General features: G+C 37.6%; 1 protein-coding gene across 8 annotated transcripts in view; it reads right to left on the minus strand.

Moving 5' to 3' along the window:
- Positions 1-223: 223 nt before the first annotated feature.
- ATP8B4 (ATPase phospholipid transporting 8B4 (putative)) overlaps positions 224-17289 on the minus strand; it is a 334774-nt gene continuing 317708 nt past the window's right edge. For 7 of the 8 annotated variants that reach the window (XM_054531022.2, XM_024232115.3, XM_054531020.2 and 4 more), the window contains 3 exons: positions 8278-8416; positions 4165-4295; positions 224-2490 (listed from right to left, as the gene is read on the minus strand). In XM_054531022.2, the coding sequence (XP_054386997.1) occupies positions 2209-2490; positions 4165-4295; positions 8278-8416 (552 nt within the window). In that variant the 3' untranslated portion in view covers positions 224-2208. 8 annotated transcript variants of the gene reach the window in all.

The following is a 17289-nucleotide window of genomic DNA, read 5'->3' on the forward strand; positions in this document are numbered from 1 at the left end:
AACAGCCTTATTTAATTTAAACTGGACTTGCAAAATTGGACCATTTCTAATCTTTCCTATCCCTTATACATAGGTTCAATTGTTTCATTTTATTCTTGACTCCAATTCTAAGAATGAGTACATTTTCCTCAGTATGTAAAGGAGAGAGAAAAATACCCGTGGACTAATGTAACAAAAATCTCCCCAATGAATTTCCCATAAAGGAGAGATAAAACATCAAGTACCAATAGTGCCAAAACATTTACTGAAAGTTTTCAAATCTTGCAAAAATATTACAAAAAGTGAGCAAACGTGGTGAAACTAATGACAAATTAGACATTCAAAACCAACATCTGGTTAAGTGTAGGCAGGCATGTAAGGGAAAGAGAACGTCCATAGGCAGTTACTATGGTAAAGGACTGCATTTGACTCTTTTACACATATTATTTCATTTGATCCCATTTAGGAAAAATTATCCCAGACTTGGAAATTTAGGTTTTAAAAAATTGTGACCTATAAATATCACATTAGCTCATTATCCATCAAACTCACTCAAGTGTCACCTGACTCTCTTGGGAAATGTAACTTTGTCTGACCAAGAATTTAATAGGGACCAGATTAAGGACTCTGTAGAATTAGAAGTTGATTTGTAGAAAACCATTAAGACATAATGCTTTATTTTTGCTTTCTGGTAGAGAAATGTACCTCCACGGTTATAATTTTATTTCCCTGTAGGACCCTAACCAGTTTTATATCTTTGTGGCAATTTCATTTTATCAAAGCCTTCCCCACTGACTATTTAAATTCCAGTTTTTTCATATTCTTTTCCAATTGCTGTTATACTGATGTTGAGTTAACTGGAACTTAACTCATCTGTTTATGAAATAATTATGTTTTTAATAATTTCAGTTTGTGCTTTGACAATCATCAACCAACCACAAGAGGTAGGTAGTATGTCCTCATTTTACAGAGGAAGAAACTGAGTCTCAGAGAAGGCACATTATCGTCCAAGTTTATAGAGGTAAGAAGTGACAGAACTGAGGTTTTCACACAAATATGCCCAAATCACTTTATGGAAAATACACTGATGAAAATATGCCCAAATCACTTACGGAAAATACACTGATGATTCACATGTGGACTGAAATTTGAGCTGCAACATCTCCAAAAAAACAACCTTACCTACATATGTTTACTACATGTTTGAATTATAAACATGACAGCTGAGTATCAAAAGCAACTAACTTTAAACGATCTAAACCTGAGTTTGTAAATAGTAATTAAAACAATTATTTATTAATTTGTTTGGCTTCAATTCTGAAGCTTTAAAAATTGGAAATATTGAAAATATTTGCCCATAGACTATACGGAATATTATTATTAAAGTGTGAAATTCCAGTGCTTTGCTGATTCCATTAATGGTCTGGATGACGCTCAGCAAATTACTACTGAGGTTGTTAGAAAAGCCATTGAAAAGTGTTTAGAATACTTAGTGGCGAGCCTCTCTGACATTTCATAAGCATGTCCTTACATGACACAGACTGAGAGCTTTTTGAATAAATTTGATCAAATTACCAGCCTATCCTGCTGCAAAGATGTTCAGTCTCCTTTGTCCCTAGACTGGTATAAAAATGAGAAACACAAGCACACTTTTGTATTCTTCAGGCATGAAAGCCATTTGTTGTCCTGGCTGAACAGACAGGTAGCTATCAAGACTAAAGAGTGACATGCAACTCAGTCTGAAAGCAACATAGTATACACTTTAAATTTTAAAAGTATACCTTGGGAAAGGCTGATCTTACAGATACATGTTTATCTGTCAATAGGCATGCTTTTCAGCTTGGATATATACCTTTAAAATGCACCCTTTTATCCACCTGAGGATCCATTCAGTGAATATGCAGCTTTACAAGTTTTTCTCCATAAATAAGATTCTGAAGTTCAGATCAATTGGTATCTAGGTTGATTTAAAAAAAAAAAAAAATCTGTACTTGTAACAGCGAGTGTTTTGTCCACCAAATCACAAACTAGACAGTGACCCTCTGGCCTGGTTTTCCATAGCGCACACTCCTGTTTGATGGGCACTGGCAGTTGTCTGCCGCAGATTTAAGTTAAGTGAGGCAATCTGCCTGCCCCACCTCTTGCCTCAAATCTCAAACTCTGGAGCCAGCAGAATTTCAGCTCCACCTGAAGTGAAAAGATAACTATGTGGTTTAAATTCATATTGACTCACAGTTTCACTGTTTTCTCCTGGCTAAAGCTGCTCACTGTGTCTGTGGTTTTCTTACATAAATTTTCAATCCAGCTAGTGCTATTATAATGTGTCTTTTCCAGCTCTGATGTTGGGGGTGGATTTTTAGCTCGCATATTTTTTCCAGATGTGATAAGTTCTCCATAGCCCTCTTGGTGAGCAAAAGCATATCCAGACCTTCTTGAGCTTGACCTGCGGGTCCGAGGCCTTCGGCTACTTGGAGGCCTTGCCTTCTTTTGAGCCTTCTGCCACCGGCGGATCTGGGGAGAAACAAACCCAAAGTGAGATGATGCATCCAAATGACAGACTCCAGGCAGTGGCCCACTTTGTAAAGTGAAAGCTTTTTTTTTTTTTTTTTTTTTTTAAGTAAAAACAACATTGCAAAAGGAAGTTTTAAATCTAAAAACTAAGAAATTTTCCACCCAAAAGATAACACTGGGGGCACTGGTCCATTTTTATCTCTATCGAGACACTATTGAGTAATTAAGAAATATCAGACAAATTTCATTATTGTCTCTCATATATCTTCAATGTATACGAGCATACTTTTGTATAGAAAGATTTTCTAACATGCACTGCCCAAAGTCAGCATAATAATTTATAATTTCATTCTCCCAAAACAGCCTTTTTCCTCTCTTTTAGAGGTCCTCTGGATTCAACAGTTGTCAGTAACTGGACTAGAAGAAAATTCAGAAAATGAGTCAGAAATATTCAATTCTTGTGGTAGCTCAATGTATCATGAGACTTCCAGGGTTTTGATTTATTTTAGGTTTGTATGGCCTTTCTAAATGTTCCATATTATGTGAGTAGGTTTCCCACAACTCTTTCATTTCCCTGTAAAGCTAAGGAGAAAAAGACCTGAGGTTTGTTGTAAGCGACCTTGTTCTCTGGTTTGGCAAATCACTTGGATCCTGACCTTTCTGTCAAGAGAAAACCATCAAGCAGAACATCACAATCGAACTTATCAGACAGACAAGCACACCCTTCCTTCCTTAACTCATCCGCCATTTTCTGGGTTTATGTTAGAATGAGCTTGGAGAACCAAAGAGACAGGACAGATATGACAAGGGACTCTGAATTTTTCCAGAAGGAATCTTTTTACACTTTGGTCCCAAAATGTCAGAGACATCATGATTAAAAAAATGTGTGTGTGTATATCTATCTATCTATCTATCTATCTACCTACCTACCTCAGTCTCTCTCAGCATCACTGGCCTGGTCCCACTCACTACAGCAGCATGTTCCCCCTTATCATGACATGGCTATGAATGTTTGTCCCCCTTTCTTTCTCCTTTTCACACTTTATCTGAGTCCTGACCTAAGTTGACATTGTCCTACTTACTCCTCTTCCCATGAAATTCTGAAATATGTTCTGTTAATTCTCCAGTTAAGGAATTTCTATAATCTGTTCTTCCTATTTTCCTTCCAAGTTTACTAATCTACCCAGCATGCTGCTCTTCCCCTTCTTAATCTGTTCAGAAGGTAACATCTCACCCATGTTTCTGAATCTGCTACTGGATTTCTACAAAAATGTTAAGCCCCTTTGACTCATACCATGCTTGTCTCTCTTTTATTGTGCTTGTACTTGCCCTCAAATCAGTATCTTTTCCTATGGCTTGCCTTTCCCTTGGAAAAATTGTCCAAAATGATGCCTGTGATCTTCTTTTTAATAGTCAGCTTTTTAAAATACCCAGTTTAACTTGTAATTTATGACTCCTCATCCACATTTAGTATAGATGCCTTCATGGCATCTAAGGACTAGTACATTCAAGATGTGGGAAGTCCCATCTATTCTGATGTGATCTCATGCACCAGTAGGTGTTTGCTTGTGACAATTTCATTAGCCCATCTCTGAGCTTCCAATAAGGCAGAAAAGGACACCATTTCAAGAGCCAAAAACCAGCCTTCAAGTATTCATCAGCACTGTGACATACCTGATCACTCAGGGTTGGGTATAAATCCACCTTCAAAAATCTGAATGCCACCACTGGCATAACCGAAGCCACTGTTGTTAAGAGAATTACAAGCCAGATGCACTTCTCGGTCAGGGAATGTCGCGCATTACCTATCATTAAAGAAAATATACACTGTGGTTACAAGTAGGACTGAATTATTAATTAATAGGTTCTTTGTTCCTACAAGATCTTTTTTTTTTTTTGAGACGGAGTCTCATTCTGTCTCCCAGGCTGGTGGAGTGCAGTGGTGCGATCTCGGCTCACTGCAAGCTCCGCCTCCCGAGTTCATGCCATTCTCCTGCCTCAGCCTCCTGAGTAGCTGGGACTACAGGTGCCCGCCACCACGCCTGGCTGATTTTTTTGTATTTTTAGTAGAGGCAGGGTTTCACCATGTTAGCCAGCATGGTCTCGATCTCCTGACCTCATGATCCGCCCGCCTCGGCCTCCCGAAGTGCTAGGATTACAGGCGTGAGCCACCACGCCTGGCCAAGATCTTTTTTCAATGGTGAGATTTGGATCACCTAATGTCACCATGATGATAAGAAGGCAGAAGTGCTAAGATCACCCGCAGGAACTGCTTAGTGGCCTGATCACTTAAAGATTACCAGCCTGAGCCAAGCATTCTCTCACCCAGGCTCAGTCTAATATCACTCAGGGAGCACAATTCTCTCTTCCAGCATCAAGATCTTGTGGATACAAAGCAGCCATTATTTTTAAAAGGCACATTTACCCTTTACCCTTGTGGACTCTTGAATTAAAACTATCATATCGAAACTACACAAAAAATGTTTCAGATGCAGGTACAATCTCAAGTAATGATCGCATTGATTGGCTTGTCATAAAAGGGGAGCTTTATCTATTGCAGGACCAATCTTTTAAATTTCAGGCAATGGCCTGAGAAAACCTGCCTCAGAAGGACTTGTTATTTCTCTATTGTTCACTTGGTTATGAAGTCCTCAAAGTTCCAAGATCAAGAAGGCTCCTGGGTTTGTGAAAAGAACATTCCCTCACCAGGAGACTGTTGATGCAGCCATCCAACATGCTAGGGCAATAGGACAGTGAAACTCATTTCCAAGCCTGAAGCCAGTTTCCTTACTTTTTACTCACACCTCACATACCCCATTGTGGATTTAAACAAGGCAATACGGGTCAGTAAGGCAGGCAGACAAGCTCCATGGGAAGATGCCAACCCTGCTTATACCACCAAAATAAACTTTTGTCCCTGTTCATTTTCTAGAGATTTATCATCATAGCCCCAATTATCCAGGTCCCCTATCCCAGTATTCAAATGTCACCACCATTCAAATGCGCTTTGGGTATGAGGGCTTGGCTACTGAATGGTATGTCTGCTTTTTCTGGCTTTAGAGAGAGGAATCTGCCTATCCAAGAGTAGCTGATTCCAGTTGCCTTCAGCCATGGGCAGAAACAAACTTGACTTAATAAATTAAATGTCTCTTTGCGCTCCTTGAAGCTTGGTACCCTCAGGCATGGCTGGGAAAAACAAGCTTCACTTTGAAACCACACTCCTGTTTGCTGCTAGCTACTAAGGAAAAAAAAATTTTCCTGAAACCCCAATGTTGATCTAACTTTTAAAAAATTTCACTGGAGCTCAGTAATTAATTACTGAAATGGCTTGTGCTTAGCTGGAAAGAGTGGTCCCTGCACAAATTACTTTCTCCAGTTGAGGCATTCTAGTCTCATTATGCATCACAGTGCTCTCTTAGGACTGGAAATCTTCTAGTCAATACACTGAACTTTTCGTTTTGGCAAACGATCTTAAAAAAATAAAACAAAAATAGTTTTGGTGTCTTTGTTTCCCAATATGCTTATTCTTACTCATGACCAACATGTCTCTACATACTTGGAATCTTTTGGTAAACAAAGTATTACCAGTACATATTAAGTAAGAGTGGTGCAACTTAAAGATTTCCATTTACATGTAGGAAAAGGCAAAAGGTGAAGAACATTTTTAAGTGTATGCGTGAATTTAAACTGAATTACAATTTCAGGTGCCTTTGCATCAATGTGGATTTGTAACCTTACTAACCTTATAATCCTATTTTAGTCCTTGTGGTCTTATTTTGCTTTCTACATAAATTAGTCCAAGAATTTACTTCCTCAATTAGTGGATACAAATCTCACTCTTGCCTGATTAAGTTCAAGAATGTTGGTCACTGCGCATCTCTCTTTTCCAGTTTGTTTAGATGAACTTGGTTAGCAGCTTATTTCACACACGCTAGAGATTTCAAAACCTCTGAGAAAGTATATTAATATCCCTCTTTTATAAAGCTCAGTGGCCTTTGCTGGGAATCATTTTGAAATGTGGAGTGCAATGATGGTATACCCTATACATAGACCAGAGGTATACTTTTTGTAGAATAATAGAATCTTTTTTAAGGGATTTTAGAGGGTCCTTTGCTACTCATCTGATGTTCAAATTCCTCTGCAATGTTACCACCAGTAATCAAGCCACATTTGCATGAATAATAATAATCACCATCATCATGGTTAACATTTATTTAAAAAGCACTATGTACCAGGATACATGCTAAGTGCTTTATATGTATTATTTCATTTAATCCTCATAAATTTTCCATGAAAATAGGCTTATTAATATCCTCAGTTTATAAGTGAAGACATTAATGCATAGCATAATATTGTGAGCTATATGTTTGGTCTTTTTTTCTGTTTTCTGGCATAGATTTAAAACTCCTTGAAATCCTCAGTGATATGTGTCTTTTTGTTTGTTAATGAGTTGACTGATGGCTGGAAGTCCCTAGGTAGCTTCAGGATGGGGGCTGGTCATCAGAAAGACTAAGGTAGGATTAGAGGGTTGGGAGTTTCAGCCCTGGCCTCTAATCTCCTGGAAGGGAAGAGGGACTGAAGGTTAAGTTGATCACCAATGGCCAATGACTTTATCAGTCATGCCTATATAAAAAATGCCTTCATAACAGCCTTAAAGAACAGGGTTCAAAGAGTTCCTAGACAGCTGAACATGCAGAGGTTCCTGGAGGGCAGCATGCCTGGAAAGGGCATGGAAGCTCCATGCCCCTTCCTCCACACAGTGCTCTATGCATCTCTTTATCTGTATCCTTTGTAATATCCTTTATAGTAAACCAGTAAATGTAAGTGTCTCCCTGAGTTCTTTGAGCCACTCTAGAAATTAATCAAACCCAGGGAAGGGGTTGGGGGGGAACCCCAATTTATAGCCAGCTGGTCAAAAGTAGAGGTAAAACATCCTGTGGCTTGCTAGTAGCATTGGAAGTGTGGGGGCAGTCATGCGGAACTTAGTGCTCAACTTGTAGGATCTGACACTACCTCCAACTAGATATTGTCGGAATTGAATTGGAGAACATCCAGCTGGGGTCCTCTGCAGAAACACCTCACTGGTTGTTGGTGGGAAGAAATCCCCACTTCTTGGTGACCAGAGGTCACAGAAGTCTTCTGTGTTGCTTGCTGAGTGAGAGTATAGGAAAAACTGAGTTTTGTTTATTCCTATATAGTCTCTCATGGAAAGAAGAAACTTGCCCAAAGTCACACAGCTTGTTAAGTGGCACAGCTGGCGCTTGAACCCTGACTAACTACAAAGCCTACTCTTCATGCCACTTATGGATTAACGTCCAGGAATTTTTAGAAGGCTCTAAATTATACATTGTTTCATTCTTATCTAAATGCAAATAAGTTCTATGGGTGAATTTTGGCAGATGTTGGTGATAATGTGGCATAAAAGGAGAGTCTAGTATTTCTTTTTCTTCTCTCTACCATACATGAGCATTTGACAGGTCTTCAGGTAGCCCTAACATATGTGCTATGCCTCTCATATATGAGACATATATGAGACAGCCTACTACATGTAAGCTGTTGAGAACCTGTAAGCTGCTGTGAGTGATTCTTCTGCATCCAGTAGAGACAGCAGAAACTGAGCTTTTAGAGCCACTTTTAAACTCGGAAACCTTCAGATGCCTGGCTCAATCAATTTCTGGACAAAGGATCACTAATCATCCCCAGCTCTACCTAACACAAAAAATAAACTATAAGACAAGTAAACAGCAGCATGACACTAGGTTCCACTAGTCAACATGACTTACTTACCAACAAATGGAAACTGGTTTGGGAAGATGCCAAAGATGCCATTACTGTGCATTATAAATAAAATGGAGAAATAAATGGCAATGCTCCCCCAGATGAAGACGTGATTAATGAAAGTCCAGTAACTGGTATCCAAGGCTATCTGTAAATAAAATCAAATGCAAAGGGGAGGTCTTTGAGGATTAAAAGAGCATCATTTTACCTCATGATGTTTCCCGAGAACTGCCCTGTGGCAGGAAGGTTGCACCTGCCTAGTTGCCAAGCCAACCACAGGCATCCCCACTTTCTGAACACACACAGGGGACTGATCTGACTTCATATTTCTGGTAGAAAATTGACTTTAGAACTTCTGTACGCAAGCCATTATATCTGCCAAGGTCGAGTCAGAATCAGGAGGTAAGATGTTAAACATGTTAAACTTCTTTTAAGTGAGAAATATGAAAGCACAATGGCTTATAATTTTTAAATTACTTTCCAAATGTCTCTCAAAACTTTTCTATTGGAAAAAAATTCTTTCTGTAATGGGCAAGTGCAACATTTTATACTCTGTAGTAAATTTTCACAATACCATTTTTACACATGCATGATCTTTTTTACACCAATATCCCAACTCATTTTGATGATCCTTTCTCTTCAATTACTCAACTTATAACAAAGAAAATTCTTCAGCTTTATTTTGGCATAAAATTCAGAAACTGGGGTTCACGATGGCCTGGAAGCATGGTCACGAGCTCTTCTTCCTTCTAGTAACTTGTTGCGGCAGCTCAGCTAGAAGAGTGGTCTGCTATTGGAGAATCAAGGATGCCACTGATAAATATGAACACTTGAGTTCTTCAGAGAATAAAAAAGTAGGTTCTGGTATCATTAGTTGCATCTCATAGTTCCCAAGTGATCCAGGTCCAAGCGAAGGTTTGTATTTCTAGTAGTTTGTTACAAAACTAAAGATTTCTCATCTGTCTGAGGGGGCCCTACCTGCTTAGTAAATAGATCCCTCTCAACATGCTGAGACATACTTTCTCTTCCCACTTGTAATTTACTGTCCCTTAAAATGTTTCCCCATTAAAATGATGCTGGAAGCCTTTGATGTGAACTACAAGGTTTATAAAAGCACAGCCTTTCCTCCCCTCAGGAGGTCTGAAAACAGCCCTGCCATCCATGCCTCAGCAAAGACATGCCCGCTTTCCAGTTCATTTGGCTGCCAAGACATTTCACCAAAATCTCCAACTTTACCTTCCACCACCTGTTAGTTTAACACTCTCAAGAGACAACGATAGCCTGATCTGTTTGGCTAAGAGTAGGCAAAGAAAAATTACAACCCATTTAAAAGGATTCAGCTGAAAAAGCAAGAATAGGTGGCTCCTACTGAAGCAGAACTAATAGAAGAGACAGACAAGCACGATAACAACAACAAAATATAATAAGACCCCGTAAGAAGATGCAATTAGGTCACAGAAAAAAATCTGAAAGAAATACACACTATTTCTGAATTTAAAAATTCAACAGCAAAACCAAAGAATAGTCAATGAATAGAACTAAATTAATATTCTGGACAAAACAATACAAATAATATCTCACAATAGAGAACAAAGACTTGGAGACATAGAAACCATTTGCAAAAAGATATGAGACAGAAATAGCAAATTCATAGATCTCAGATCTGTGACTCCAATATACAAATAATGGCATTTTAGAAAGAGAAAAAGGAATAAATAGAAAAGTAACAATCAAAGAAATGACAGCAGAAAACTGCTCTGTGATAACAAATAGCATAGATTTTCAGATTGAGAGGGTCCTTTAGGTCCTATCCAAAGTAATGAAAGAAGATTCTGGTGACACAATCTTTTATACAGAGAAGGAAAAAGAATCAACCTAACATCAAACTGTCACAGTGAAACTGTGAAACAACACAAAATTGTTGAAACAACAACTATATAGTGAAGCAACAACAAAGTTCCTAAAGAAAAAGACTGACTCAAGGATCTTATGCTTATCCAATATATCATGTAAATGTAAAGGCAAAGACAGAAAACATTGAGCTAAAAAGTATAACATCTCAATATCCTTTCTGAAGAAATTACTCAAGGATATTTCTGCAATGAAATAAAAATTAAAACTGTACAAAGACCTCAAAATAACAGAAGACAGGTCATAAAAATAGAGGTGAGCAATGATTCTTGTAAATGTATAGTTAGTTCTAGATGAGTAATAATGTATGGGGGCAGTATTAATTTGGAAAAAAATGGGAATAGTCAGCAAATATGTTACAAGAGGAGCATTTAATAACATCCTGGAATTAAATTCTAAATAATTAACATGTAAGAGTTGGGGATGGGAGTAAGGACAAAGAAGGGTAAGATAAAAACATTGCCAAAACTGTTTAATTGAAGAAGCATAAGGAAAGGTATAGAACAAGATAGTGAAACATTTGATGAAGGATAGAATTTCATATTATCTGTGGAATTCCATTCTGCCAATATGGAAATATATATATTTAAATAACTATGAAAATAAAGAGAAATCACTAGTAAAATAAGAATATAACAGTAAAACTTGTAAATTATTCATTAGAAATGGGATTTTTTTGTTGTTGTTGAGATGGAGTCTTGCTCTTGTCGCCAATGGCATGATCTTGGCTCATGGCGACCTCCGCCTCCTGGGTTCAAGCGATTCTCCTGCCTCAACCTCCTGAGTAGCTGAGACTACAGGCAGGCACCACCATGCCTGGCTAATTTTTTTCTATTTTTAGTAGAGATAGGGTTTCGCCATGTTGGCCGGGCTGGTCTTGAACTCCTGACCTCAGGTAATCTGCCCGCCTCGGCCTCACAAAGTGCTAGGATTACAGGCGTGAGCCACTGAGCCTGGCCAGAAATGGGATATTTTAAAACCATAATTAATGCATACAAGTATGAAAAAGTAAAGAAAAAAAAGCAGAATTTAAAATAATCATAAAATAATATTAATATAGCATGATAAAATACAAGTTATTACAATAAAAATGAGTACCTTAAACATTCTTATCAAGGAAGACTAATAGAATGAGACAAGAAATAAATGGAAATTAAGAAATTGGCCCAGATTATGTATCAGGCAAATGTAAACTAAAAAAAGCAAGAGAAGAAAACTAATATAAAAATATAAAACTTAAGAATCTTTTATTATGAAAAAAGATAAAAGCTACAAAGAAAAATTAATAATCAGAAACCATTATGTGGTAAAGATATAGCTTAAATTATATGAGGTAAAAATCTTTTTGAAACACAAGGAAAACTTAATAGGAATCATAATCACAATGGCAAACTTTAATATGCTTTTCTCAGCATTTGACAGACATGATGGCAAAGGTGATGGTTCTTCTGGAAGTCTATGGCCAACTTTTTGGCAGCCCGTCCCCAGTGTGAGGACAGCCGAGCTGTAAGGTGTAATAACAGCAGTGTTTCCACTGAAGCTACCTAATATGTTTTAATAAACCTCTTTTTTTAGCTTAAATTTTTAAAGTGTCTGTCATTTGGAACTACTGTCTTTTTGGGAAAGTATTATGGCAATATTTATGAAAATTTTAAATGTACATACTCTCTGACCCAGCAATGAAAACAGTAAAATACCATTCTTTATCCAGCAGATTGGTAAAAATTAGGAGTTCTAACCCCAGAAGTCTCATTTCTAGGAATTTATCTGACAGTATATAAAATATATGTACTAATATATGCATTGTAGCATTGTTTCAATAGCAAAAAACATATAGAAACATCTTGTATGTTTATCAATAGATGATAAATAATTATACATTCATATTATGAATTTCTGTGCAGCAATTAAAACAATTAAGATAGATCTGAATGTGTTGATTTGGAAAGCTGACCAGAATATCTAGTTAAGCAAGAAAAGCATATTACAGAACAATATACATAATTATTATCCCCTTTTGTTAAATATGTGTGTATGCATTGTCTCATAGTCCAGAAAATGTATGGAAGGATTTAAGCTATGGTCATCATCATAGTAGTTAAAGAAGGGAAGGAAAGGAAGATGGTTCATTTTATTTTAAACACTTTTGTACTCTTTGAAATGTTTAAAAGAGCATTTTATAATTCAAATAATTGAAAAATACTTTTTTAAAAAAACAATAGAGACTACTTAAATTTGGCCTGTAGCATCAGCAGGACATAAGATTTATAACTGTAATTACAGACCATGGAAATTTCATGGGGTTGTTACCACAATGAAAAGTCAAGCTTAAACAGTGAGGAAAGGATATTAATGCTGCTGTCAAAGTGAGCTTATTCACAGAATTCCTTAAAGTTATTATTCTATATATTAAAGACCACAGTCTTTGATTGAAGCCAAAATTGCCTAGCATCCATGGTTACAAACATTTACATACTTGGGTCTAAGAACTCTATGGTAAAACAGACATTTTCAGGGCTTCCTAGAAATAAAAACAAGTGGTAATCTTTGCCAAAGAATTAGACTAAAATGACAGAAACTGGGAGTCTATATATTCCTCAAGTTGAAACTCTGCCATTGAAAGAAACATCTATGTGCTTGTCATCTATTAACAGTTTGTCTCCCATGTTAGCCAAGGGTGATACTGGTATCCTAGGTATTCCCACATGACTGAGAGAGGTGGGGACCACGAATTCCCTGTGCTTACTATGTGACTGGGGAGGCCCACAGCTTCTACTTATCTTTACAAAGAAGGGAGGTTCACATAGCTTTGGAGCTGGGCATCTGGAGTCAGAAGACCTTTGTTCAAATCCTGGCCTACCACTTTTTGTATGACTTGGAATATAACTTAATCTTCTTGCTAAGTCTGTTTTCTCAATGGTGGTAATAGTACTTACATTTCATAGGACCATAAAGATAATTAAATGAGATAATGGGATTATCCCAGTATCTGGCACAGTATCCAGTGTTTCCTTTATGCTCAGTGTAAGGTTTGTTCTCATATTTCTTGAAAATTTTGTGTTTTAACCAGTCTCACTGTAGACTTTGTTCCAGATAACACTGGAATTAGACAGAACTGGATTCTCCTGGCTCTGGGACTTACTGTGTGACCTCAGGCAAGTCATTTAACCTCTCTGAACTTTAAGCGGCCCATAATATTTACTGCATAATGGCATTATGAGGAGTAAGTATAATGCATAGTATCACTCATGGTGGTGATGATGATACAGGTCTCTTACAGCTGCCATCAAGGACAGGCCTGGTTTGGTCATCTAGGTTAAGACAGACAGAGTTGAGGGATAGGTGGGTAACACAACCAAATTATTTTCACTTCCTTTGCTCAATTTTAACCTCTCTCCTCATATCCCTTTGCCCCTATATTCTTTAGCACTGTGGTTTCCGTTAGGAATGCAGTGGCAAACAAAGCATGCCAGACACTGGAAGCCTCCACTCATTCTGCTTCTAGGCCACCATTTCTAGCCTGGATCTTTTCTACCTCATCCTCCTGTCCAGAAAGTTATCCTCAATCTCCTAGCTGTTTTAGGCCCTCAAGCCCTCAGAATTACTGGTGGGAGTGGAACTGGGAGTGAAGGCAGGGAGAAATTAGGTAGGGGAGAAAACAATGGGCTGGGAGTATGTGGATAAGGTATAGGGAACTTCAACCCTGTAACATGGCAAAGTGATCCCAGCCACTGAGGGGTGACAAGCAGCACTACCTCTTTTAAAGTACACGACTTTCTGTCTGCATTGCAATGATGAGGATTACATTCCACTGCTTCCCAACTATGCCTAACTACCCAAAGCCCAGTAATAATTGTGCTGTAGGAAATGCTTGCCTCAAATCTTTAACAGAATAATCACAGATGCCTTTATTAAAGAACATCGACTTGGGAAGTCAGACTGTTGGATCTTAGTGCTAAACCTGCAATGTTGTCACTGTGTGATCTTGGACAAATACCTTATACCTTTGGGGCCCCTATTATAGCAATTTTATTTAAAATTATACCTGCTACAGTTTTAACATATAACCACTAATTCTTTGATACTCCTTCCTCTAGGAGGTAGAAGTTAATTCTCCTTCTCTTGAATGTAGGTTGGACTCAGCGACTTACTTTTAGGGACTAGAGTGTGGAAAGGGAAATATAGTCAGCTTACAGTGGAGAAACCTGAAAAACATCATTGTAACCAAGTAGCCAAGATTAGCATCACCTGTATAAATCATGTTGCTATCATGTGCTCCCTGATAGATGAGACAAGAACACATCACTCTTTGTAATTCTTTCCCCAAATCCACAACCTCAGTCTATTTCTAAGAAAAAACATCAGAAAACCCAAACTGAAAAACATTCTACAAAATGCCTGGTGACCAGTCTTCAAAAGTGTCAAGGTCATGAAAAACAAGCAAAGACTATAGAACTGTCAGAGATGGGAGGAGACTAAGGAACATGACCACTAAATTCAATGTGGGATCCTGGATCGGATCCTGGATTGGATCCTAGAAGAGAAAAAGGTAATTAATGGAAAAACTGGAGAAATCTAATCAAATCTGTAGCTCAGTTAATAGTATTATACCAATGCTAATTTCATAGTTTTAACAAATGCACCATGGTGAGGTAAGATGTTAATATTAACATCAGAGAAAAGCTAGGTGAGGGTATGCAGGAACTGTCTTTGCAGTATCTGCAACTCTTCCACAAATTTAAAATTATTCCAAAATTAAAAGTTTTTTAAAGAAATTATTCCTGTTTGAACAAGATGCATTCGTTATTTCCCAGGCAACAAAAGGTTATCCATTTTTTAATTATAAATTAATTCAAAGTAATACTCTAAATCAGTGAAGGGCTGCTGAGAAGGGTAATTTGCACCCTTCAGCTGAAAATGATACAATCTATTTGGAAAGCCATTTGGCAATATGTGTCAAGTGCCTTAAACTTCCTTATGTCTTCTAGCCCAGAATTCCCACCTTTAAGGAGATAACCTTAGAAAATAACTAGAGGATCATGCTGAGAATTATGTACTACATGAAACTTTGCCATTGTATAATTTGCCATAGTGAAATGTAGAAACAATCTAACAGCAACATGGTTGAATAAATTATGGCACATTCATATGGTGGAATACTACAGCCATTAAAAGGGATATTTCAAAGAATATTTTATAAATAAGATAAATGCTTGTGACACAAAGTTAAGTGAAAAAATAAGACATAAAATTATATATATATAATCCGATTTCCATTTTTTTCATGCTAACCCTGATTTGTGATTACGTGTGAATTTTAATTTTTCCATGCATTTTTATGCTTTTCCTGAATTTCCTGCAATGTATTCCTTTTATAATAAGATTAAAAGGATTTTGTGTTTTTAGGGCAGAGGCTCCACAGGTACATACATGGCCTAAGTTTCTGCCTGGCTGCAGGAGGTGTGGCGACCGCAGCACATCCCACCTTCTGAGGCCATGCTGTACTTGACTCCCCCTGCACTGCCTTGCTTTTGAAGGCATCTAAAATCTCTCACTTTTCCCCACACCACATTTCACAGCTGAGTCATTCTGCTGGACTCAGCACAGGAGGACACTCTCTCAGACTGGTTGGAAACTTTGGGCACATTTGAAAACTGTCAACACAATCTGTAAACACATCAGTTATAATGATTCTTTCCTAGGAACTTGACACACCCAGATGAACTCTCTTGTTATGACAGGATCAGTAGCAGGAGAATTTCCTCTCAACATCTCCCTCATTTATTCAACACTCAAGAAATATCCATTGTGTGTCACACTAACAGGTGATGTGCTCAGCACTGGGTATACAGTGATTAACAGACATTTCCACTGCCTTCATGAAGGTTACACTCTAGGAGGTAGAAAGACATTAAACGAGGAAACACACAACTAAATTTGTACTTACAAGGGGAGATGACAATTATGAGATAAAATAATTGATTTCTATTCCACTAGAGAAAATAAAGGGGCCTTAGTTTAAATGGATCAAGGGAGGCCCCTCTGAAGAAATGACATGTGAGGGAAACTGAGGGAAGAATGTTCCAGGCAGGAAAGAGCAAAGGCATAAGGCAAGCAAGGGACTGGTGAATTCCAGGAGCAGAACAAAAGCCAGTGTGGCTGGGGCGTTGTGAGTAATGGGAATGGAGGGATGGCTAGGACCACTATTGTCCTTGAGGAGATGGAAGGCAGAGAATAGATTTTGAAGAGACAAATGGCCATTAAGGTCTGAAGCAAATGGATTTGGATTTCCTCTTGCAAAACATCCTGAATGAGGGGCTAATGGTTACTTTCAGCCTAAGTGTGAATCCTCTCTGAAAAAGCACAGATATCATTCTATATCATTCTTATAAAACTTGGATAATCAAGGGTTAGAAATTTCAAAAGTTTATTTTAAAAACTTTAAGTGACGAAGTCACTTGAAGCTTTTAAAATAAACTTTTGAAATTCTGTAATTTTTTTGTGACTAAACAACATTTTTAAAATGTGATAGTTTCTGTGGGCTCTCAACTTGTGAGAAAGTAGAAATGTAATTTCAACATTCAACTGGAATAAGAACTGTATGTTTTATAAGAAAAACAGCTTCTAAACATAAAGTTAATATAAAAACATGGCGCTGGCACTACTGTAATAGCACATAAAACAAATTATGGGCAAGCAAAAAAAAAAAAAAAGAAAAAGATGCATGGGCATAACAGCAGGCTTTTTCTAAAATTAGAAAGATTAAGTTAACCAAAAATTGTAGGGTTAATTGTGAACACCAGTTTCTCACACACACACACACACACACACGCATGCACGTACACATGCACACACACATACACACAAACATTTAATGCTTGTTACATGTCATACCTACAATGACTCTTCCAGGTAATTTATTACCCTTACTTATAAACAGATCATGTTAAGGACAGTATGAAGAATGTTTTCTATTTGCTTCTTCAGATAGTGGCCTTTTATTTCAGTTATTACCTTTCAAATAATCTCTTGGAGTACCAAGGAACAGGTCTGAGCCAGAGGTGAATCAGCTGTTACCACTAAAAAGATGTCCCTGTACACCCCACCACT

The sequence above is a fragment of the Pongo abelii genome, chromosome 16, assembly GCF_028885655.2.
Source record: "Pongo abelii isolate AG06213 chromosome 16, NHGRI_mPonAbe1-v2.0_pri, whole genome shotgun sequence".
NCBI lineage: Eukaryota > Metazoa > Chordata > Mammalia > Primates > Hominidae > Pongo > Pongo abelii.